This window comes from Nomascus leucogenys, chromosome 13 (assembly GCF_006542625.1).
Source record: "Nomascus leucogenys isolate Asia chromosome 13, Asia_NLE_v1, whole genome shotgun sequence".
In the NCBI taxonomy this organism is placed as follows: domain Eukaryota; kingdom Metazoa; phylum Chordata; class Mammalia; order Primates; family Hylobatidae; genus Nomascus; species Nomascus leucogenys.
Genome location: NC_044393.1, coordinates 103,301,814 through 103,327,717, shown reverse-complemented (window position 1 = coordinate 103,327,717; position 25,904 = coordinate 103,301,814). Strand labels below are relative to the sequence as shown.

The 25,904-nt window shown below is 43.0% G+C and overlaps 1 protein-coding gene across 1 annotated transcript; it reads right to left on the bottom strand.

The window, feature by feature from the left end:
- Nucleotides 1–3,328: 3,328 nt before the first annotated feature.
- Nucleotides 3,329–20,498, bottom strand: HTR5A (5-hydroxytryptamine receptor 5A). The gene is made up of 2 exons (XM_003280606.4): nucleotides 19,026–20,498; nucleotides 3,329–6,541 (listed from the first exon to the last, which is right to left on the bottom strand). The coding sequence occupies exons 1-2, from the start codon at nucleotides 19,764–19,766 to the stop codon at nucleotides 6,209–6,211; spliced, it is 1,074 nt and encodes a 357-aa protein (XP_003280654.2). The 5' UTR covers nucleotides 19,767–20,498; the 3' UTR covers nucleotides 3,329–6,208.
- Nucleotides 20,499–25,904: the final 5,406 nt, after the last annotated feature.

The window sequence follows — 25,904 nt, the reverse complement described above, 5'->3', positions numbered from 1 at the left end:
GAATCACTTGAACCCAGGAGGCGGAAGTTGCAGTGAGCTGAGATTGTGCCACTGCACTCAAGCCTGGGTGACAGAGTGAGACTCCATCTCAAAAAAAAAAAAAAAAAGCAAGCTAGAACCACCTGCTACTGCTGAGTGCACACTTGCTGCGGTGACACCCGGTCTTACAGCCTCTCTCCAGGCCCCCATGGCACAGCCTGACAGGGAGGAGCTGGGAAGGCAGACATGTGTCTGCAGGGGCTCAGCTCCAGCCTTGCAAAGCAGGGCATGATCCTTCTCCCCAACAGCATGTTTGCATAGTGAACGATAATTTAAAGATGGCACCAGGGAGAATCTCAAGCCCATTGTTTCATAGATCACAGGAAGGGCAGAGCAGCACACTTGCCATGTATGCGTTCACGGTATGTATCATCATGTGCTGCAAGTAAAGACTCTTCTGGTCAAGGATGGACCGCATATACCACAGTGGTACCATAAGATTATAACGGAGCTGAAATCTCCCACCCCCTAGTGACGTTGTAGCCATGGTAATGTCATAGTGCAATGCATTTTACTCACATAAATCTAGGATGAGAAAAAGAAACAAACCAAGCAAAACACCATGGATATCTTTCTGAAAAGAGTGACATATCTTTAAGAAGAGCCTCAGGCAGTTTCTGCAGGTGTCCAAAAGAAGGCACTGTTCTCACAGGAGATAACAGCTCCGTGTGGGTTATGGCCCTGAAGACCTTCCCATGGGACAAGGTGTGGAGGTGGAAGACAGCGACATTGATGATTCTGACCCTGTATGGGCCTGGGCTAACGTGTGTATTCGTGTCTTCACTTTTAACAAAAAGTTTAAAATGTAAAAAAAAAAACACAAAAAAATAGGAAAAATCTTATAAAATAAGGATACAAAGAAAGAAAATATTTTTGTACAGCTGTATAATGTTTGTGTTTTAAGCTAAGTGCTACACAAAGAAGTCAAAAAGTTTTTTAAATTAAAAAGGGTATAAAGTTAGAAAAGTTACAGTAAGCTAAGGTTAATTTACTGTTAAAGAAAGAAAAATATTTTTTAGAAGTTTAGTGTAGGCCAGGCATGGTGGCTCACGCCTGTAATCCCAGCACTTTAGGAGGCTGAGATGGGTGGATCACCTGAGGTCAGGAGTTCAAGACCAACCTGGCCAACATGGTGAAACGCCGTCTCTACTAAAAATACAAAAATTAGCTGGGCATGATGGTGAGTGCCTGTAATCCTAGCTATTTAGGAGGCTGAGGCAGGAGAATCACTTGAACCCAGGAGGCAGAAGTTGCAGTGAGCTGAGATTGCACCACTGCACTCCAGTTTGGGTGACAAGAGCAAAACTCTGTGTCAAAACAAACGAAAAAAAAAAAAGGCTGGACGCAGTGGCTCACGCCTGTAGTCCCAGCACTTTGGGAGGCTGAGGCAGGCAGATCACGAGGTCAGGAGATCAAGACCATCCTGGCTAACACAGCGAAACCCCGTCTCTATTAAAAATACAAAAAATTAGCCAGGTGTGGTGGCAGGCGCCTGTAGTCCCAGCTACTTGGGAGGCTGAGGCAGGAGAATTGCTTGAACCTGGGAGGTGGAGGTAGCAGTGAGCCGAGATCACACCACACCAGTGCACTCCAGCCTGGGCAACAGAGCGAGACTCTGTCTCAAAAAAAAAAAAAAAAAAAGAAAAGAAAAAAAAAGAAAGAAGAAGTTGAGTGTAGCCTAAGTGAACAGCGTTTACAAAGTCTACGGTAGTGTTCAGGAATGTCCTAGGTCCTCACATTCACTCTCCACTCACTCCCTCGCTGATTCATCTGGAGCTACTTCACTGCAGCAAGCTCCATTCATGGCAAGTACCCGGTACAGGTGCACCATTTTCGATCATTTTTCGCTGTACCTTTTCTACATTTAGATATGTTTAGATACACAAACCCAGTACCATCGTGTTACAGTTGCCTACAGCATTCAGCACAGTAACAGGCTTCACAGGTGTGCAGCCTAGGAGCACGAGGCTACACTGAACAGCCTACGTATATAGAGGGCTGTCCCCTCTAGGTTGCATAATGTCGAAATTGCCCAATGATGCATTTCTCGGCACATCCTCACGGTTATGCGTCCTGTGACTGTACATTAATCTCAGCCCCTCCCCTTATTAGCACCAGGGGGCAGAGTCGTCATCTCCCCTACTTCCCATCTGCCATCGCTCATCTGCCGGGAACTGCTTGTTAGGTCACCTGGGATTGGTGCAGTGTAGATCACGGTTAGGTTGCTCCTGATCTCTGGGGCAGATTTGATTTGGGAACTGGCACCACACGAGGTTGACCTCCAGTCACCAAATATCATGAAGGAAAAGGACACTGTTCCAAAGGTGTCCTGTGAAAGCTGGTGCTTTTACAGCTGTATGTGGGCTGTACTTGGTGGAGATGCCAGAGGGGAGGAAGGGGTTAAGTCCCCGCCATCATCAGGCTCCTGCAAATCCTTTAAGGGATGTTTCTGTGTTAAACTACAAAGACCAAGAGCTGGAGTTTGGAGCCAGGTCCTAGGGTTCTGATCCTGGCTCTAATTTTCTAGCTGTTTCATCTTGGATGAGTAATTTAATTTTTACAAGATCCAAATGACTTTTGTGTTAAATCTCCATAGCGTCTCCAAGGGTTATTGTTAGGACCAAATAGGGGTGGCTTTGAAGGGCATAGCACAGGGCCCTGTATGGAGTAAGGGCTTAATAAACGTTGACGATCATTTGCTTGGTTGTGGGGAAGCTGATTAAATTTGCTGCACGTTGTGGTGCATCTTCCTTGATTCCTTCCCCCTGCTTGCGGAGCCTTGAGCCAGACCTCAGTGAACACAGCTAGCAGCCGACCCAAGCTATCGCAAAGGCAGCCATGACAGAAGGGATAATGAGTTTGAAAGCTACACCTGATGGAAAGGCAAATCCCTTTCAGGAGGAGAAAGAGGAAGATGGAAGGCCGGGTGCAGCTGGACCACAGCACCCGGGACTGCTAGAAAAGAACTACCTAGGGCTGGCAGTCCTGACAGAGCCATTTAATCAGCCGACAGTGGCCAGGCTGGACCTTCATCCTCCCGAAGCTGGCCCCTCCCTGGCACAGTGGGGACGGTGGGCGCCAACGTCCTGACGGGGGTGCCTCACGAAGGCGGGGAAGACAGCTGCAGACCACAGACGGCCGCAGTGAACCAACAGGGCCCAGCCCATGAGCAGCCCAGAGCAGGAGAATCTCTTTCCTGATACAGGACAGAGGCTTTGAGAAGCCCATCCGTTCCCCTTTTCCCGGATGCTAACCAAATCCCTGCTTGGCAATCACTTTCACTGAGCACTCGAGCTGTGGACTCAATCTTTATTTTCTCTTTAATAGAAACATGGCAAAGTGTTGTCTCTACAGCCTCTTTGGCTATGAGCAGGGAACTGCAAATCCAACAGATGAACATGGAAGCAAAAATGCGCCTCACGGGAAGAAGAGGCAAATAACAAGCTTTTTATCAAGAATTAATCCCTACAATATGGTCTGATGTCAATACAGACTCAGGGACATCTTCCACTTGTCTTTCACTACCGCACGATGAAAATATAAAACTGATAGTGACCTCAAGAGGGCTACGATCACTCAGAAGGAGAAGATTATATCTCCTTTGTGCATTGTCTTTAGGCAGGAGAGCAGAGCTGTGCGTTTTGTTCGACATACTCTACAAGAGCTGAAAGGAGGGCTTTGGATTGGTTCACCTCTGTCACCCTACAGAGAGGGCTTGCAGGAAACCCTCCAGCCTTCTCTAGGTGCACCATCTAATAAAGGTGGTTGTTGCAATCTGGCACGGGAACAGCACTAGTTATTTTGAGCAATTACTTCTGTTTATGATTCATGTAAATTTCTAACTTGATAAAATATTAGCAGTCAAGCATAAATGAGAGTGTTTCACAAATATTTGATTTGCATAGTAGAGACTCAAAGCCGATGTCTACATTTCTTACCGGGGTATAAACAACTTTTACTATTGAAATGGAAGCAAAATAATTCATTAATTGCCACTTCTTCCTTCTCTTACATGGAATGTTTCTTGCTCTAGATAGCATATGTGGAGTGTGTTGTATATAACGTATAATTTAAGTGACACCTGAGAGGTGTTAAATACATATTGAGTGATAAGAATAATGAGGCTTATCCATCTTATGAAAACATTAATAAAACCCTCAGCTGGAGATTGAATTAATATTATAATAACATCATTCTCCAACTGGGGTATACAGAATCCTTGCAGAGTCGGGGAGTATTTGAAGTCACCAGAAAAATGTGGCACATCTTCCCCAAGCTTCACTTTACTGAAGAGTATGAACTTTTTTAAATAGTAAGACACTCACGATTTATGGAGTAAACATTTTCACATGGATTTTCAGGTAGAATAGACTTAAACTTTTACCTTTGATTCTAGTGTCACCTCTCCAGACCCCTCATGTCTGAATTTTTCTTCTCTGCCATGGGGTACTTAATAAAGTTTTTCAAGCACTTCCCTTATTAAAACACTAGAATACAATAGCATTTGTTGTTCTCTCTGATTTCGAGTAATAATGGGGAAAAGTAACTTGAGTAAGTGAACAGTCTGTATTTTAAATACTTGTGGGTTTAGCACTTCAAGTGATATATACAGAAGAAAAATCTAAGGATGTTTCTAAATAAATTCGTCAATTCTTATCACTAAATTTCTCAATGAATCTGCTTGAATGCATGAAGATCTGCATTTAGCATATTAATTGTGACTTCACAGGTGTCTAACATTTCTTTATCTGCTCACATTCTTTTCTAAAGCTAGTCTTTGCAATAAAGACAAGACTAAACTTCAAGCCAAGACCACATACAAATTATCACAAATTTCCTATGTTTGAACTCTTAATTGATATAATTTATTATATACAATATACTACATGAATTACAATAATTCAGAGGTTATTGTATCATTCTTTAATTCATGCATTTGAAGAGTCAGAGACATAGCAGACCACAGGCAGTTTTATTGCCTAGGATTTTTTTTAAAGTTTTGTGTAATGGCATTGGTTTTACATGATCATCCAAATGCTGCATCATCACTTAACTGCCTCACCTCACAAATTATACTGTCAATCTGTAGAGGACTGGGGCTGCATTTTACCATTGTTCTATCTTTTTCATTGTCTACTAGCCTTGGCCTCCTAGCAGGGATTCACGTACCAACAAAAAATAGCAATTAGCAAATTAATCAAGGATGCCCTTAAACTGCCTATGTTTGGTGAATGTGCCTTCATAGTCATTGGTCATGAAATGCTCAACCTTATAGCAGTTGTTTTACTCTAACCTCATGATTTGAGGATAAAGGTCTTTGCCTAGAAACATTTGAATATAGTCCACGCACATGAAACCAGTAGCAAATAAGCAAATCTGAAAGATTCTGTGAAACCAGTAGACTTTTCTATTGTTTATAAACTGTTGCTTCAAAATGAAAGGAAGTAGTTGACCCTCAGTGCCTGTTTCATGTCAATGGATTGCATTTTGGAGTAAACTAGCCAGCTAGAACACCTGCCTCTTTCATAGTTGTGTGTGTGTGTGTGTGTGTGTGTGGTTGCCACAGACAAAACCTTAAAGCTAAGATTCCCTGCTCTCATGGATAGGACTATGTACTTTAATATATTTGGAGACAGTGTTTTGTGGCCAACTTTTGGGGCATACCCCGTCGGTATTAGGGTATACGTACTAGGACCATAGAGGAGAATATTTGAAATGGGGACTGTGCCAGAAAGCCTGGAACTATGGTCTCTTACCCCCAGATGTCTACATCATGACTTGTTCATTCTTTTCTATTCAATCTCAACCTGCCCATATTGTTTTACCTCCTCCTTCTTATTTGCCTTGTTTGACTTCTTTAAGACAATGTCGATCACCATGCCAGAGTGAATTTGGGGAGGAAAGGACACTTTTCGGGCAAAGACTGTGGCTGTCAGTACAGAGAAAGGGATAGTAGATAAGTTAGATACATCATGTCACCAAAACTCTGTGAGGAGTCATATTCCTACTGAGGAGGTGGAAAAGAAGCCAGTGCAATTCTGAAGATGACCCTGGAGAATGGTGAGGATTCATCCCGTCCACATGGCTGTTGGGTGGGGACGGGAAATGGATGAACTGGGAATTCCACTGAATTATGGGAAGAAACTTCTTTCAATCCTGGTCCTCTCCCTCAGTGTTGCCTAGAAAAGAAGTTCTTGAAGGCGCTGTTGTAGTTCTTGTTGAAAGCCGTATAGATCAGGGGGTTAAAGAAGGAGTTGGAGTAGCCAAGCCACAGGAAGATGCTTTTCCAGATGGCAGGGATGTCACAGGAGCAGAGGGGACTGATGAGCTCGGTGAGAAAGAAGGGGATCCAGCAGAGCGCGAACACACCAATGAGGATGCCTACCATGAGGGCGGCCCGCTGCTCCTTCTGCTCCCGCCACGTGTCCCCTTCTGTCTGGAAGGTGACGGTGGCGTGGCGGACCGTGAACACCATCTGGGGCTGTTTGGCAGAGTCCTTCACCTGTAAAAGACAAGCAGGAGCTTTATGAGGAGCCACCTCCATCTACCTGCTAGGCTGAGCTTAGACACTGACGGGCCTGGATTCCGCACATCCACTCGAGGGAAAGTCTTCGATGGATAGGTGTGGAAACCTGAAGGCCTGTGGCACTCGCCCTCAGATATGGAAACCAGGCAACGGAGCTGGGGTGTTTGCTTACATCTTAGAAATGAAAGGACCAGATGTGATGAAATTGACATCATGAAGATGGACTCCCTATTGCTGTCTGTTCAACAGAGGCAGTGGCAGAAACGAGCAGGCAACATGGCATGCACAACTTAGTGGCAGAGGTACACACATCATCAGAAGTGTCCTAGGTTCCTATCAAAATCCTGTACACTTAGGACCACATTTTCTACCATCTTTATAACCTTCGGGGCTCACGTAAGTCCCCTCTATAATGTTAGAACTTTCCAGAACTTTTTCCTCTGGCATAAAGCTCCTACTGCTGTGCCCCATAGCGTATTCTACTGTTTGAGGCGGTCCAGTAACCAGGACACCTCTCTCTGGGTCTATTCTGTGTCTTCTTCTACCCCTATATTTATGTAAAACTGAGACCCTAGGCTTTTAGTCTCCTGTGGGTGTCCCCAAGGCCTCCACAGGGCAGGTTCCCACAGAATCGGACTCTTTAGTTCACTTCCTTCTCTCAAGGAGTGGAATTCCTGGGAAAGGAAGCTCTTCCTCCCTTCTGGTCCTATTTTTAGCTCTTGGGAGAACTGACATAATGAGTGTCTACTGATGAGGCAGCCTAAATATGAAGCAATCATAAACTTACTGAATTAGCAAATTAATCGATCCAATCAAAATGTGGGACAGTTTCTGAGTCAGTCATTCTCTGGTGGGTGAGACTGCATTGCCATTAAATAGTATTCTTCCCCTTTCCAGCATACTGTGACTCTAGCACATTCGAAAATATTTACACAGCTTGTTCTCAAAGAGCATATGATATTTTAGGCAAAGAATTGTCAGGTTAATCTAACCCACTTAACTAATTCTTGGCAGCTTTTATACAGTGGACTCGAAAGGAATTGCCTTACTATCATATGGAATAACAGGTGAAAATAGGAACACTATGGTTAAGGCAATGTTAGTTGATGAATAAATTACCAAATTTGTAGAATAGCCTTGCTGACATTTATTTGCAAAACAGTATAACATCAATTCTGTACACTAAATTAAATTTAAAAGAAGATAATAAATAATGAAACCAATGGTCCATAATAGTGCAACCTTTAAAAACACATATAAAATAAGCACTGAAAATCCCTCTTTCTGTACCTCTAGATGAAACCAGAGTTACCTTTGGTTACTGATTTATCAATGCATATCTGGAAATGCATTTGAGGGGATTCATTTATAGAAATCCAAACCATATTTAGCTTAATTTTTCAGCATAAAGGAAAGAGGGAAAGCTACCAATTTCCTTAACAGAATTCAAACCCATAATAATATCAGGGAAGTTGTTTTCCATATTGTCCCAAGACGGCAATAAAACAAGAATTCTAGCTGGTCTCTTCAACCCTCTGGAAATTCTCCTTCCCCTTGGCACATTTTTGTGAGTGACAATGGGGACACTGGTAACACTGGTCATACTTGAGACATGGTCACACTGTGGAGGCTGATCACACTGGTCACATAAAGGATGCTGGTAACACTGGAGATGCTGGCTATACTGGAGACACCATGGATTCTGATCATACTAGAGATGCTGTTCACACTGGAGATGCTGGTCACACTGAAGATTCTGTTCACACTGTGAATGCTGGTCACCCTGATGACACCATAGATGCCATTCACACTGTGGATGCTGGTAACACTGGTGACACCATGGATGCCGTTCACACTGTGGATGCTGGTCACACTGGTGACACCATGGATGCCAGGATGCTGGTCACACTGGTGACACCATGGATGCTGTTCACACTGTGGATGCTGGTCACACTGGTGACACCATGCATGCCATTCACACTGTGGATGCTGGTCACACTGGTGACACCATGGATGCTGTTCACAGTGTGGATGCTGGTCACACTGGAGATGCTGTTCATACTGGGGATGCTGGTCACACTGGAGACACCATGGATGCTGATTATACTGGAGACGCTGGTCACACTGAAGATACTGTTCACACTGGTGATGATCACACTGGTGATATCAGTGACACTTAGGGCTTGATTTAGAATTTTTTTAGAGTTTAGTCATAGAACTCCAAGTTGTTCAGAAAAGCATATTTTCCTATTACCTTGTGAAGTGTTGATTATTTTACTGGGCCATCTTTGGTGCTGCATTCAACGCCAACTCGCTTGACAGAAGAAAGAGTGACACTGATTTAAAATCGCACACCTGGGACAATAGAGTCTCCAGCTGCTAGGAGGATCTTGGTTGTTTGTGGAGTTTCAGGTTTCTAATGCCCTCAAATGGTGGATTTGTTTGCTTACTCTATGGCTCTCAGACTTATGGACTCCTTAGCTCTTTGCTGTCTTCTAATCAATGATTGCAATAAAGCACTTAATTGAATCTGGACAATAATGCTTTATTAATTACTACATTCAACCTGGTCATTAGTAAACTCATAGAAAGAGAGGAAATAGGGTTAAAAAGTGAACAGCTAAGCCAAATTAATTTTTCCTAATAATCTTTGAAATGCACATAAAGTACATACCTCACAATTTAAGATTCATATATAAATTTTTTTCTAAAGGAACACTTAGCCTCATCTCCCCCAACAAACAAGTTCTTTGGGGACAGGTACATATGTGTTAGAGCTTTCATCCTTCCAAAATGATTGCATGCTAAATAATTATTTACTGGTTAATCACAAATCTGGTATGTTCTTTTATTTCATCCAACCACTCTGCTTTGCTTCTCTAATAATGTCCTAGATAATCAATGGATTACCATCAATAATGGGTATTGAAGTTAAGGTATAAAGACTCCTACATTGGAAGTGTGGTTTCAGGTGATTTGCAAGTTAGACCACACCACTGTCAGAATGAGAGATGGGTCACAGGAGCCCGATGGAACAATAAAAATGTTTAAGCTAAAAATGGCCTTACATATTAAGGAAGGCTCCATGAGGGTGTGAATAAAAACCCTCCACAAACTTAGGACAAGTCTGATTGTTCTATAACTGATAACAAGCAGACGTTTTTCTTGTTTAAACCTCTTCAATCAATCAAGGACAATGCAGTTTTGGAATATACACTTGTAAACCAATTAACCTCTGTCAGCCCTCGCTTCTGAAAGTCAGCCAATTAAGGTCGGATTCACCCCAAAAAACACACCTCTGAGCACCAATCATCCAACAGAAAACCGCATTCCAGCAGAAAACCCCATCCAACAGAAAACCCCATTCCATCAGAAAACCCCATCCAACAGAAAGCCTCATTCTGAGTAAACTCCATTCTGCAGCTGATGTCAGCCTGCTGCTACTCTGAGTGTCCTCCATTCTCTGAACCCCACATTGCGCCGAGTCATGGATGATGGGCATTCCACTCTGCTCTGGGAGATTGCTGACAAGCATAGCTTCCTCTCGCTATTCTGAGTCAAAGATTCAGCTTCGTCTTTCTATCTCAGACGCTGAGCAGTAGTGGCATCACCCCTGGACAGTTCTGGAGGTTCCACTGAAGTCATTTTGAAGACCCTCCGTGGGATCCTTGGGCCACAAGTGCATTCACTGGGCCCCAAACTCAATTGCCCTTTGTGTCTGCAGCCAAGCGCATCAGTCTCAACAAGGATTTGAGTTCCGTCTAGTTTCACCGGGCTCTTATTTCTCAATGTATTTTGTTATCCTAGGATTTGTGACCAACTATGTCCTTGGATAAATTCACAAGGCTGAGGTGTTTGTATCATGTAACTAGATCTTTGATTGAGAGATCTACCTATCTACCATTGGGTATTTGTCTTAGATCTATGTATAAAGCTTTAAACCTCTTGCCATGAAGGTGTATCATTTGGCAAATATTGTCATGCCATTAATCTACTTATCCTACGGCCTCTTGCTTTGCTTGTGTGTTGTCTACATGTGCAAAGTCTTGTTGCATGGGTTTTTGTTTTGTCCTGGAACTCCTTCTTCTATTGAATACAGAAAAGAACTATTCTATAAGGCATTGGCTTGATAAGTTTCCAATCTAATTCAAGCTGGACATGAGGGTTAATGATTTGAAGACAATTATTAGGCCAGTGACCAATTTATGAAAAAGCAATTGATCAAACTTTGCTTGGGGTCCCCTATAAAACTTTTATGAGGGCATTCCTGACTTGTCGACTTGTGAAAATATATCACTTTGCCCTATCGTTTTCCAGCTTAATGATAGTTGGGTGGACAATCATGTTTCCCCTTCTCCATCTGTTTTGTCCAGGATCCTGAGACACTATTCACAAGCACAACGGTTGACCAGCCACAGTTGCCTTTTCCTCATGTGCCATGGCTTATTTATGTCCAAATCTCAATACTCTTTTTTAAGAATTTCTATTTCCTATTTAAAATTGCATTATGATCCTAACTCTTGCAATTTTCTTCACAAATGCCAAACTTTTTTACTTAATGTAAAACATCTGATGAATGAACAAGTAATAAGATATTTAAGAGAAGCTCTAGAAAAATTAGGAGACAAACATCAAATGGCTAAAAGTCAGCCTCTTTAATTGGTATTTTGAGGCCTTAAAACAAAATCCTTACTCTAAAATCGTTTCAAAGACTTTGTAACCTTCCCAAACCTATCCTCTTTGCAGATCTCTTTCTTGTATTTTTCTATTCAGCTTTATCTGACTTCCTAAATGAATCAGGGTTTTCTCAGGAAAAACACAATCACATTATAAAATTACCAGAAGAAAAATCAGATTTATAGAATTTAAATTAAAACCTTTGTCTAAAGCTAAGTTAAGAGCTATAGTTAAGAAATTTTCTAGGCCAGGCATGGGGGCTCATGCCTGTAATCCCAGCACTTTGAGAGGCCAAGGTGGGAAAATCATTTGAGGTCAAGAGTTTGAGACCAGCCTGTGCAACAGAGAGATCCCATCTCCACAAAAAGTTTAAAAATTATCCAGGTGTGGTGGCATATCCCTGTGGTCCCAGCTACTCAGGAGGCTGAGGTGTGAGGACTGCATGAGCCCAGGGTTTCAAGGCTGCAGTGAGCTAACGGTTATGCCACTGCACTCTAGCCTGGGCAGCAGAGCAAGACCCTGTCTCAAAAAAAGAAAGAAAAGAAGGAAGGAAAAGAAAGGAAAGGAAGAAAAAGAAAGAAAAATTTTCTAAACTTTTGTTATAAAATTTATAATTTTGTTAGAATATCAAACAAAATTTTTATTTTCTTGAACTATAGATATGTACTAATTAGTTAAATTAACTAAAATCCTCTTAGATAAGAAAAAATGGTAAAAAAAAGAAACATAGAAAATAGAAAAGTTATATAACCCAGTTGTGAAAATTTAAATATAAAAATAGAAAATATATTATGTAAAGTAATTTTAGAAGGCTTTCTTTTAAGGAGAGGTTGAATAAAGATTCAAAGTAAACTAAATGAATCTGGGCATGGTGGCTCACGCCTATAATCCCAGCACTTTGGGAGGCCAAGGCAGGAGGATGACTTGAGCTTGGGAGGTTGAGACCATCATGGGCAACATGGTGAGACCCTATTTCTATAAAAAATACAAAAATCAGCCAGGCGTGATGGCGCACACCTGTAGTCCCAGCTACTCGGGAGGTTGAATAAAGATAGAAAATAGACTTCAGAAAACCTTCAAGCAGCATATTTGTGTATACCCAACAGCTGAAGTATAGTCTTGTCATGTCTTTCTATAAATGGGCTTAAACCTGAATTTGGGAATTTAATAAGAAAAAATAAACTGAAATGTGAAATTGCCAGTTTGCAAAATATCAAATATGGGGCTAGATATTTCCAGATAGCCTTAGAAAGTAAATGCTATAAATCAATACAAGATATGGCTTTCCAGATAAGGCAGCCAAAAGGGCCTCTGTTCTCAAAGATTTGAGAACTGAGATAAGGATCCATATATATATTAATATATTGCTAGCAGAAGGAGCCTTGAAAGAATGAACATCTCGTGTTGGCTGAAAAGCAAAATGACAACTATATACAATCTATCTAACAAAGCCACTCCAAGGAAGGTATTGTCACTCGACAATTTCTTTGTCTTTTTAAACTTCCAAGGAGAATTTTCTATAGCTGGATGTACAACTATATAATGTTTTTGTTTATGTGGGTGTCAGTATAACTACCAGTAACCCCACTATTACAAAACAACAGATCATTCCATGTGCTTTAAAGTTGTCTGCAAAGCAAAAAAGCAAATTGACTTGTAGCAAGTTTTTAAAAATTAAAAACAAACAAAAAATTCAATACAGCTATTGGTGGCTGGGCGCGGTAGCTCACGCCTGTAATCCCAGCACTTTGGGAGGCTGAGGTGGGCGGATCACCTGAGGTCAGGAGTTTGAGACCAGCCTGGCCAACATGGTGAAACCCCTGTCTCTACTAAAAATACAAAAATTAGCCAGGCATGGTGGCACACACCTGTAATCCCAGCTACTTGGGAGGAGGCAGGAGAATTATTTGAACCTGCGAGGCGGAGATTGCAGTGAGCCGAGATCATGCCACTGCACTCCAGCCTAGGCAACAGAGTGAGACTCAGTCAAAAAAAAAGGTTATTGGTTGTAGGTTATACCAGATAGTGAAACAAGATAATGAATGACAAATTGACAAATTTCTGGCTATATAGTAAATTTTTCAAAGACTTGAGAGAAAATCAACTTTACTTAATGAAACAATTCAAGTAGTAACAATCTGTAACAATCCTGTATGCCAACATATAACTGATATTTTCAGATCATTATCAAAAGAATACTTCTTTAATCTATGACATACCTGCAAAAGGTAGGAACTGCTTCCAAATAAAATGTGCTGCAGCCCTTGTTCATGATGAGATTATAGCTGATCTAGACGTGAGAATGCCTACACTGCATGTAATTTTAAAAATTACTATAGAAATACTGATAGTTCTAGAATCTCTATGGACAAGAGACTCCACAACTAGAAAATTTAATTGAAGTAGAATGCATAAGAGTTAAGACTGATTCTTCCTAGGTTATCATGAACATTCCTTTTCATGCAAATATGAAAATACAGGGCCATGCTCTGGGTTGATTAAGGTGACAGCATAACACCTGTCAAAGAACACTGCTTATTTTAAGCTCATTGCTTAATTCAGTAACCTGGAGGCTTTGCCTCCTTGTCTCAGAGAAATTACAGGCATCAATTCAACTAGTCAACACATCTTCAGAACATTTTGTATTAGGCCTTTAAATCTTATATACCACATGTAATAAGCCCCAATGGCTGATAGAAACTATCGAGTATTTTTCTACTCATTGATTGATAATGGTTCATGGTTACTTTCTCCTCCTGGTGTAACATGCATCACCCAGGAGCTCTGAAACCCTTAGACAATGAAGGGGAATCTCATGACTGCATTTCTATAATTAAAGTGTCTTGGCTCCAGACAGAACTTTGATCCTCTAGTACTAAATTCCAATGAAACAGTGTTTGTTGATGGTATGCTAAAAAATAAAAATAACAATACCAGGTTTGATATATAATAAGTATTCCAGTCTCTCTCATAAAATTTCTTACCCAAAGCCAAGTTGTTCAATGCTTAAATTATGGACCTTTCCAATAGGTCCATATTAAGTTGAAAAAATGAAACAAAAGGTATATAGACTAATAATTAGTATACTTCCAGAATAATTCACTTATTTAACATACCATAGAAACATCTCCTTCAGGTACTCTAAAAATGGACAACAAACATGAATTATTTGATGACTGGATGCTACCCCCAAATCATTCTAAACTGAGGTCCTCCAGCGGACCTCCAGAAAGAGAAGCACAGACATTGCCATTAAACAAAGAACCTTGGGACAAACTGATGACCATGTGAATTAATGACCATCTTGGCAATACTTACAAATAATGTACCTACAGCTTCACTAAGATAGATCACCTCTCTTCTATAGTTCCTGGGTCCTTTATCCTATGCTGACGTTAAGTGTCTCATCGTCAACTGAGAAGAAAAGTTCATTGCTCTATAGGGCCATAGGTTAGGCCATTCCAAAATCCGGCTCGCCAATGCCCTCAATGGACTATACCTCCTTATGAAGAGTCCAAAGGGACAAAACTCTCTCAGAGAAGGCTCCTGAAGATAATGACCCCATTTAAACAGTTAGATAACTAGAGGTTTTTTTTAAAGTTGTCATAGTAAATAATGCCTACATTAGCTGACATAACATATTGTATAGCCTAAGCTCCCAGGCCTCAACAATTAACCCAAATAGTCATGATGAATAGAATAGCCTTCAGCTTCCTTGTGGCCAGTCATGGAAGAGTTTACTCTATAGCTACCATTTCTTGTTGTACCTGGATTAAGACAGAGGTAAAACAATCTATATTTAAGCTAGAAGGAAAAGGAACATAGCTACCTAACAGAGACACAAGAAACTTTTGGGACTTGCTTTCCCGATCAAAGCTGGGAAGTCTTGGGTCGAGGACAGCTCCTCAACAAAGAATTGACTAAGAAGGCACTGGAACTAAGAAGAAGAACTTGGGAGATTTTCCAGTCTCTTCTCACAATATTTGTAATTATTCTTGTTTATCTGGTAGTCCTTCAGCATCTGTTGTTCAGAACTTTACATGCTTCTGCACAGCTCTGTCCTGACAGATGATTCAACAGGTGATCTAAAAAATAGTATAAACTCATGTTGATCAACGTGCAATGTGAACATCACATCTCCACAGACGAAACTTCATCATTAACGAGGACCAACAACAGTGGTGAAAATCTGGATAATCATGGAGATCTCTCCTGCAGCTTTGGCTGAATGAGGACCAACACAGACAGACTGAGAAGAAAATGTTCCCATGCACTTAGGAAAAGACTGAGTGCTCTTTAGCCCAGAACCAGTTTTAGACTTAGTCTACTGATCAAGGGCAACTCATCTCAATCAATATATTTTAAAATTTTCTTATCTTAGGATTTGTAACCAAGTATGTTCTTGTATAAGGTCATAAGGCTGAGGTGTTTATGTCAAGTAACTAGATCTTTGATTAAGAGATCTACCATTGGGTAATTGTCTTAGATCTGTGTAAAAGGCTTCAGACCTCTTGTCATGAAGGTGTACTGTTTGGCAAATGGTGTCATGCTATTCATCTATGTATCCTACTGATGCTTGCTTTGCTTTTGCTGTTGTTGGTCTACATGTATAGAGTCTTTTTGCATAGGTTGCTCTTCTAGGTGTAGGTCTGCTGCAGGGATCATACAGAAATCAAATATATGCATAGCTTCAGTATCATTGGTAGCCTAAAATTTTGAGAGTCAGAGGATTATTAATTTTGTTAATTATATATAGAATGAATAAGGATGGGAGGGTAATTAGGGTTAGAATAATAGAAGGTAAAATAGTTCGCACTGTCTCTACCTCCTGGATGTCTATAGTACCTGTGTAGATTATTGGTGTTAGCCCCTCAGTTCTGAAAGTCAGGCCACCAGAGATGGACTCATTTCAGTAAATACCCATTGGAGGAACAACCAATCAGCAACAGCTTCTCATACAGAGGATGTCGTCTACCCACATCTCAACAATCCACCAATCCCTGAGGCTCCGTACCTCCCAAAAGCACAGTTTCAGGTCAGCATTCTGCTTTTCTCAGGGAAACTGCGCCTGGACAGCACAGCCCCCACTCACTCTAGTAAGGAAGGCATTTTTCTTTGTCATTTTATTTCAGATCTCTAGCAGTGGCTTCCTCGTCCTTTGACAAGGGCAAGTCTTATCTGTCTTGTGTTGCCAGATCCCAGCTCAATGTCTGACCTAGGTTAGGATTTCATGGCATGTATTTGAATAAAACTCCGCAGATAAAGAAACAAGAGAGAAGTGTTGTGGTTTCCCTAGGGAACAGCTAGCTAGTGGTAGAACTCATTTAGAAATTTTGACGCCCACTCCCATTATCACAGAACAATCAGGAGGCCTGGTTTGTAATTAACTCTTCAACATAATGTAAGGACAGAAGCAGCCCCATATTATATTTAGAGTACTGGATTATTTAGAGTCCTTTTGCTAAGCCAAGGGGCCCATTTTCAAAACTCATCTGGGAGAGGTAGAGAGAGAAGGGAATAAATATATATACACATATATATACACACACACATATATATATATATATATATGTGTGTGTGTGTGTGTATCTATATAAAAAGCACAAAGATGTTATAATGCTTTGCTTCTGCTATCACCAAGGCAGAGAAATAAGAGTGCCCTTCATCCTTTTACAACAAGCCTTGGGATGGAATTGTAATTAAATTTCTCCTTCTAAAGCTGTGTTTGGGGTTGACTGTAAATCATATTTGCCTGAATAAACATCAGGGCAGAGGAGGATTCATAAAAGGAGGGCCCTTGGAGGTGACCAGTCTTCTTGTTCCTGGCCTGGAATTTGAGTGGACGTTCATACACATGGAACATCACTTCAGGTAGTTTGATGGAAGCTTCAGTGTTCTTACCCATCAGCATTCTTTGTTCAGCTTAGAAATCGAATAGATCAGAGTTTCCCAAATTCAATACGATTGACATTTTGGTCTGAACAATTCTCTGTTGAGGGGCTGTCCTGTGCATTGTACAATATTTAGCAGCATTCCTGACCTCTCTATACTACATGCCATTAACACCACATCCTCAATTCTTTTTTTTTTTTTTTTTGAGACACAGTCTCACTGTGTCGCCCAGGCTGGAGTGCAGTGGCGCAATCTCGGCTCACTGTCAGCTCCACCTCCCGGGTTCACGCCATTCTCCTGCCTCAGCCTCCCGAGTAGCTTGGACTACAGGCTCCTGCCACCACGCCCGGTTAATTTTTTATATTTTTAGTAGAGATGGGGTTTCACTGTGTTAGCCAGGATGGTCTCGATCTCCTGACCTCGTGATCCACCCGCCTCGGCCTCCCAAAGTGCTGGGATTACAGGCATGAGCCACCGCGCCCAGCCCTCAATTCTTAATCATCCAAAATGTCTCCAGACAGCACAAATGTTTCCTGGAGGGCAATATTACCCTTCGCTGAGAAGTGCTGATATAGGTAAAAGAACAGGTAGCCTCTGACCCCTTGTTTTCTTCTTTCCTCTAGAATGATGCCCTCTCCCCTTTTTCCCTAACTACACCTCTGGTCACTCTAAGTTTGACTGACTGGGGATGGTTAGAATTAGCTACTGACTCTAGAAAGCACATACAGAGCTCAGAGTGGATGTCTATTTTCCTCCCTAGACCAAACTCTTCATGGGCCAATACAACATCTCTATCATTCGCTTACCTCTTGCACCAAGCCCATAGTATGCACTTCATATGCTTACTTGAATTACTTTCTTGTTTCAGAGCCAACAACAGAAAATGGGGACTGTGTAGACTTCTGGTCTAACCTAAATGTGTGAATTAGATTCAAGGAATCTTCCTTGGTAATGAAGGGGGAGCAGTCTGCAGAATCATGAGTCATAGGATCAGATTATTAAGAGTTAACAAAAAAACAGGAGTGGGAGAAGATGCGAAAAGCTCCCTCGCTGTTGCTATAGTGGTTGTCATGCAGTAAATACCTCTCATAGAGAGCTGGGGAATTCTCTATCCTGGATTTTTAATTTCCTTCTGCAGCTTTACTCATGTTCAGGAAGGCAGACAAGTGGTCCTCAGTCACACCTACAACCTAATAGGGCTGTGGGGGATAGACCCATAAAGTAACACCCCAAGGCATTGGAAGCAGATAACAAATGCAGGCTCTGGGACTAGTGCAGGCAACATCTTCAGTCATACGTCAGGAGGGGAGGATGCCACAGAATGACAGTAACCTAGGTGATACCATATTTTTAATAAACCGGCTGCTTTAATTTGCAAAGAAAAAGAATAGACTAGGATTAAATGATAACCTGCATCGCCTGACTCATGGCAGTCTTCTTATCAAATCATGCCCCCATCCCTGCCTCCCCTCCTCCTGGAACACCCCCATTCTAAGTGAGGGAAGCTGCTAGTTTTTTCCAGTGTACTGAATCAGTGTACCAAGATGCCAGCTTATTCAGATGTTCTAAAGGGTGTTATAGATCCATAGAATTTGGGGGCCAAAGGGAACCCTGTAGAATGATGCAGTCCGAACTCCTCGTGTTCTGTATATTTAACAAACAACCCATTCGAGAAGGAAAATGATATGATTAGCTCTGTGAGAGGGAACATGTCAGAGCAAAGTACATCTCTGATGCTTTCTTCCACTCTCCCTGTTTACTCCCCCGACTCCCAAACACAAAAAATCCATTTTCTACAAATGGGGGCGGGGGGTGGGGGGGGGCAGTGGCCTGGGGATATAGCCTGTACAGATGCAAGTCGAGTATTTTTAAGGATTGCTGAGATACCCACCTCCACAGCTTCGGATATGGGTGAGACGCTATTGGTCTTCCTGGAGCCCACGCGGAACTTGGCAGCCTTGTAGATCTTCCAGTACACGAAGAGCACCACACAGAGCGGCAGGTAGAAGGCGCCTACGGTGGAGAACACGGCATAGGAAGGCTCGCGGCTTACCTGGCACTCCTCGCTGCCCTCAGAGTACGTCTCTCCCCAGCCAAAAAGCAGCGGGGCCAGAGAGATGACAGCGGAGAGCGCCCAGGTGAGCGCGATCATGACGTTGGAGACGCACTTGCGGGTGCGGAGCGTGTATTCCATGTGGCGTGTGATGGACCAGTAGCGGTCCAGGGCTATGGCCGTCACGTTCCAGATGCTGGCCGTGCAGCAGAGCACGTCACACGCGATCCACAGCTGGCACAGCCTCCGACCCAGCTGCCAGCGGCGCCCGGACAGCTCATGCACCAGGCTCAGCGGCATGACCAGCGCGGCCACCAGGACGTCCGAGATGGCCATGGATGCCACCAGGTTGTGGGGCACGCGGTGGAAGGTGCGTACACGGAGGATGGTCGCCAGCACCAGCAGGTTCCAGGCGAACGTCGCCGCCACCAGAAAGCCCAGCAAGGTGAGAATAAGCACTCCAAAGACCGAGAGCAGGGGCGAGCTGGGGCGCAGATCGTCTTTGCCAAGGCTGTGGTTGGTCTCCAAAGGGGAGGGGGTGGAGAGGGAAAAGGAGGTTAGGTTCACAGGTAAATCCATCTCCGGGTCAGGAGACCGGCCTGGGGTACTTGCAGAAGGGGTGTTCAGGAGGACTTAAGGCGGCCACTGTGCCCAGAGCCAATCCGGATGTTTGCAACCTCTGGCCAGTGGTGGAGTTTCTGGAAAGTGCCTGTGAATTTGGCCCCAATCTCCTGCTAGTGAGCATCCGTTGGAGATGGTGTGGCTGCAAGCGCGGCAGGTCTGAAGCCCTCAGAGGCTAAGGAAGCAGAGGCGAGGGGCTGCGTGTCGCAGCCAGGGCCCACCTAAGCTGTCAGGAGCCCAGGGCTCCTCGCCTTGGTGGAAAAGGCTGTTTGGCCGCCCAGAGCCAAGCATCTCCCAGATCGGGGAGAAGCTGGGTGGCCAGCAGCTTGTGGGTGCAGGAGAGGGGCTGGTGCGTCAGAGCAGTCGCTCTCACCGCGTTGCCTCCCTGCCCACCCTTCTCTCTAGGCAGCCGGCTGCAGCCTTAACTCCGTGCTAGGGAGGCCAGTTTTGGGGGGACCTGCTTTCTGGGACCTGCCTTCTGTCCCTGTTGCCCCCGCCACCCCTTCTGAGGCTGCGGCTCCGGAGAGCGAATGCTGGCGCGCCCACCGAGACCTGCCTTATCCAAGTGGAGATCTAGCCCTACGTAAGCCATCAGCTGATAAGGCCGTCTCTCCCCGCCTCCTAGCTCGGAGCGCGCGGCTTTGGGGCTGTCCGCGGTGCTGCTGCGCTCCCCTCGCTTGGCGGCTCCCAGCGCGCCCCACCACGTGTGGTGCTGTCCGCTGTGCCACCTCGCCCCGCCCCGCCCGGGAGCAGGAGGGTTGGCGCTGTCCACGGTGCTGCCTCTCTTGCCTGAGATGGGTTCGCCACGTAGAACAAGTTGACCAATGAACTTTCCTCAAAACGTTCCCCTAGCCACCCACACAGGTCCCTCTAGGGGTGGTCTGGAGGCCCTAGACACTGCTTTCTCAGCTTTCCATAAGTATTTGCTCTTCCTACAGGAGTAGGAAGATGCATGATACAATTTCAGATTCCACATCACAACAAACCTTTAAGGTGCTACCACTCATTGGGTTTTAATATAGCATCACAGAAAAAATATCCATAATTATCTGAAAAGAATATTAAAATTAGGGGTCTAAGATAGTTTTACTAACTTTTGTTCCCTGGAAGATTTCAGCACATGATTGCTTTCTTCTTACCCAGCTCTCAGTTGCTTCCCTTAAGGGTTGTTTTCCTTAAAGGAGGAGAGGCGAGATAGCAGTTGCTGCTGTTCCTAGAGATGGTTGAGGTGTTGGAGCTAGAATGCTTCACCTGGCTCCAACAGGAATGACTGAAGAGTGCTTTATCTCCTCAGAGTCATAAGGCAGATGGGTAGTCTCCAGTGGTCCCTACTAAATTTGCTTCCTGAGAAGGAAAAATTGGGATACAAGTTATTATAAGAGCTCCATCTCACTCAAAAGAAAGAGGTAATTTAACTCTCCCCTCCCACATGCACACAAAACAACGACAAACACATCCACAGAAACTGAGAAAATATCAGAAGCTTCTAACCAGAAATTATGATTTAAAGCACCTCATAAAGAGGCACATGATATGGCAATATAAAAAGTTGAAATTTTAAAAATGATGTGACAGAAATGGCAGAAAAAAGTAAGGTGTTAATAAGCTTTGTTTTTAAGTATATAAAATGAGTGTCGTGAAATCCTCTGCATTTACAAGTAAATTTAGTCAGAAACTTTTTAGCTATTTAAAGATTAGCAACATGTTTTGATATAAGATTTTGTTTCTTGCAGAGTAAAACAAGTATCAGGAGAGTGCACTGAGAAAAGAGAAAGTCCTCCACTGGAACCTAGAGGGTGGGACAACATCATTAAATTGAGGATTATTCACAGGGCTGTTTCAAACACCACTTAAAAACAGCAACTGTGCATGGCCCCAATCAAGAAGCAAGCTTGTGCTTGTTTAAGGCACATCACCTTCTTGACGTCATGGAACTAATGGGAATGAGATGTAAACTGTGAATCCTCTTCTTTGGGAAAAGTTCTGCATCTAGTCTCAGGGCCCGTTACCTGGAAGAATGGATGAGCTGTGTTGCCCACAGGCAGGCCTCAATGGATCTCTCCGTACGAATCTCGAAAGGCATTGTGGGCTTGTGATTATATTCCCTACTGATTCCCCAGGCCACAGCTGTCTGTATTGATAGCTAAGTGAGCAGCAGAATAGTTAATAGGGACAAAGCCAAGGATGACTGCGGATAATTTGTGAAAAATAGAGTGTCATAAATTTAGGGACTGAGTAGAATATTCCCACAAAGAAGAGATCCAATGGAGCATTTCCAGAAGGGACAAACCCTGTTCAGAAGGTCTGGCTTACCTCTTAAAAATACACAAATAAAAAACCATAATATTTCAGCTTCATCTTAAAGCACGGCCCCAATTTTATCTTGAAAAACACTGAAAAGGAAAAGAATCTGAAAAGGTATAAAACTCCCATCTGCCATATGGTACCTCTGAAATGGCAGTACTGGGCAATATACCTTCCTGGGTTGTCGCCTGTTATGGGTTAAATTGTGTCTCTCCTTCCCCCTCCTTTACCCCCTGCCAGATTTATATATGGAAGTCCTAACCCCTAGAACCTTATAGTGTGACTATATTCAGAAATAAGATCTTTAAAGGGATGATTAAGTTAAAATGAGGCCATAGGATAGGGCCTCATTCAATCTGACTGACATCCTTATGAAAAGAGGAAATTTAGACATGCAAAGAGACACCAAGGATGTGTGTGCATAGGATAGACCACGTGAGAATAAAGCAAGAAGGTGGCCATCCGCAAGCCAAGGAGAGAGACATTAGAAGATACCAGGATTGGAAGATTAGAAGATATCAAGATTGGATTTCCAGCTGCCAGAACTAGGAACAAATAAACTTCTAGTATGAGCCACTCAATCTGTGGTATTTCGTTATGGTAGCCCTAGCAAGCTAATATACCGTCTGACAAAAGATACTAGCAAAAGATACAACCACATAACTGAACGAGGTGCTATACTGGAGAAGAGGGAACTATAGACATATAAACAAATCATGGGACATCTACTGAAACCTTTCCAAAATGTAGTTTGCAGCCATCTAGCAATCATTCGAGTGCAGACTCAGTTGTCTATTGAGGTTACTTATGGTTTGTAATCAAGTCGTGTCATTGGCATATAGAAAAACACTTTAGATTTTTCTATAATGGGAAGGTATGAATCTATTTCATTCAAGTAGGAGATGATTTTTTTGTTGTTGTTTTTGCTTCGTTTTTTGAGACAGAGTCTCGCTCTGTCATCCAGACTGGAGTGCAGTGGCACAATCTTGGCTCACTGCAACTTCCATCTTCCGGGTTCAAGTGATTCCCAGCTAATTTTTTTGCATTTGTAGTAGAGATGGGGATTTTACCATGTTGGCCAGGCTGGTCTCGAACTCCTGACCTCAATTGATCCACCCTCATCAGCCTCACAAGTTGTTGGAATTACAAGCCTAAGCCACCACACCCGGCCAAGACCAATGAATTTTAATGTAACAGCATAATAAACATGCATGATACAATTTCAGATTCCACATCACAACAAACCTTTAAGGTGCTACCACTCATTGGGTTTTAATATAACACCACAGAAAAAATATCCATAATTATCTGAAAAGAGTATTAAAATACTCTATTTTCTGCTGTATATCTGTATGAAAGTGGATGTTCTTCACAATCTTAAACTAAAATAACATATCCCAACAGATGGAATGTAGAAATATATGATGTTCTAGCTGTCTTGAAGAGATTTGCAAAAATGTTAATGCTATTCAGAAATATTTTATGAAAAATATTTTTCATAATGAGGTATCATTTATATAAACATGTAATGGTTTATTATTTTATTTTTTATAAACAAATACACAAATATGTTGAAAATGTCTCTAGTTTATTTTCCAGTAAATATTAATATATATAACACATGTAAGCAAAAGCTCTCTGGGGTACTCAATTTTGAAGAATATGAAGGGGTCCTGAGACTACAGTGTTTGAAAATTGCTGTCATCAGAACATCACACTGATCCACTGTGTTGATGTAGGATGTCAATAAGACAAGACAAGCCAGAAAAGAAGTCTCAAGTTTGTTAGAGTCCTCAGTAAAATATGTGTGCTCCAAAATGTGAGAAATAATTTTGTCTTTGAAGAATCAGACGCCCACAACGTCACTGATGATGTTAGGGCTTCAGTGGCCCGGAGTGTGTCAGGGTATTCCTTTCATTATAAAAATATACATATTGCATCTGGTACCTCCCTCTACTGGAAAGGAAACCTAATACTTGGTTAGCACTTTGAATGCCAGAGGCAGCTGCTCTGATTCACATCCTGGTGACGTGGAAAGGCTGCCAGTTTCGGTTGGGGCTAAGAGCAGGAAATGGCTCTAGCAGAAGTCCTGGCTGCAGTGAAAGCAGCCCTACTGCTTGGACTTTATGATTTGCAAAGCTTATGTTACTAGGAGTACGTGTAATGGGAAAAAAACTCCATGAGGATTTTATGATAAACACCAGCAAAAGAGTCACAGTATAGACCCTGAGGGTTCTGGAGGAAAGTCACTCCATCTACAACAGGAAACATTACACTGTTGGAAAAACAGTTTGTGTGAGCCAGGGCTCTGGCAGAAATAGAGCATCTGAGCATGAGACATTAAGTGACACTGGAACAAAATATAACCATCAAGATGTGGAATTTTACAGACCCACCTACAAGATTAGGTGGGCTCAGCAGCAAAACAGCATAAAACAGAAGTGGTGCAGAGCAGAGCTGGAGGGTGCAAGCCAGCTCCACAAGAGGTGGCCCAGGCCACCCTCCTGTCTGTCATCACTGTACAAGTACCTACCCCTCAGCTCAAAGCCCTGGCCACATGTCCAGCTGATGGGGCACCAGCAGGGCCGAGGGGGATTCACAGGTGGGTCAGCCTGCTGTGTTGGTGCAAGTCAGAAAGAAGCCTGCTGCTGTCTCATGTCTACTCTGGGTGGCCTTGGGAGACAGCAGTCAGGGGAGACCCTTCCAAGGGGCAGAGCTCTAGGTGCTGCACGTGATCTTCCATTTTGTGTGGAAAGGGGAGCAGCCTGAAGGAAGATGATACAGACTCATGAGTGTGTCATCTCAGTGGCTAAAGGTCTGGAAGGTGAATGACTGGAAGGAAGGAGGTCTGTGAAAGAGGCTTGTAGATGAACCACAGGGAATAAGGACAAAGTGTGGATATATTTTTATCACTTTTAACATCCTCCAGAGAGCATACACTGCAGCATAGAACACTGGAAGGAGATCACCAGCCACCTTGAAGGGCGGCTATTCATCGGCAGGGATGGATCTGCCTCTCCTGCCTGCAGGGTCTCAGCCAGATCACTCTCCGAGGACCTTTGTAAGTTTCCATCCTCTGATACAGGATTGCGTTTAGCATCCTTGTGAACCAATGGCCCCACTTTACAGCAATGAGCACATGGCCTCGGGTCCCATCACAGACCACTTGTTGCAAGTTGAGCTGCACTTCTCCCCGACTGAGAAAAAAGAAGTGTTGAAGTCCTCACCCCTGGTATCCGTGAATGTGACCTTCTTTGGAAATAGGGTCTTGGCTAATGTAATCAAGTTATAATTGCACTGGATTAATGTGGGCCCTAAATTCAATGACAGTGACCTCATAAGAGAGGGAGGTGTAAAGACACAGACACAGAGAGAAAAGGCCATGTGAAGACAGAGCCGACTGATGTCGCCACACGCCAAGGAACACTGAGGATTGCCAGCAACACCAGGAACCAGAGAGGCAAGGAAGGACTCTTCCCTGGAGCCCTCAGGGAGCATAGCCCTATCTGCTGACACCTTGATTTCGGATTTGTAGCCTCCACACTGTGGGAAAATTGATTTCTGTTGTTTTAAGCCCCAGAGTTTGTGGCACATTGTTAACAGCCACCCTAGAAAATTAATACACTATTTTACCCAGAAACTGCCAGCCTGATGGAGAGGGGGGGATGGCCTCTCAAATGTGCTAGGGAGATACTACTAGGAGACTCTACTCTGCAACACCATCCCTCTACAGATAGTGATACCATAAATCAATGTCATTTTATGGGGCTGTCCTTAAGGTAGACTATACAG

Bases quoted from the DNA above. Each gene is read 5' to 3' on its own strand.
- HTR5A (XM_003280606.4), bottom strand. From the start codon at position 19,766: ATGGATTTACCTGTGAACCTAACCTCCTTTTCCCTCTCCACCCCCTCC. The intron at 6,542-19,025 runs GTGGGTATCTCA...TGTCTTTTACAG, and splicing joins CCATATCCGAAGCTGTGGAG to GTGAAGGACTCTGCCAAACA.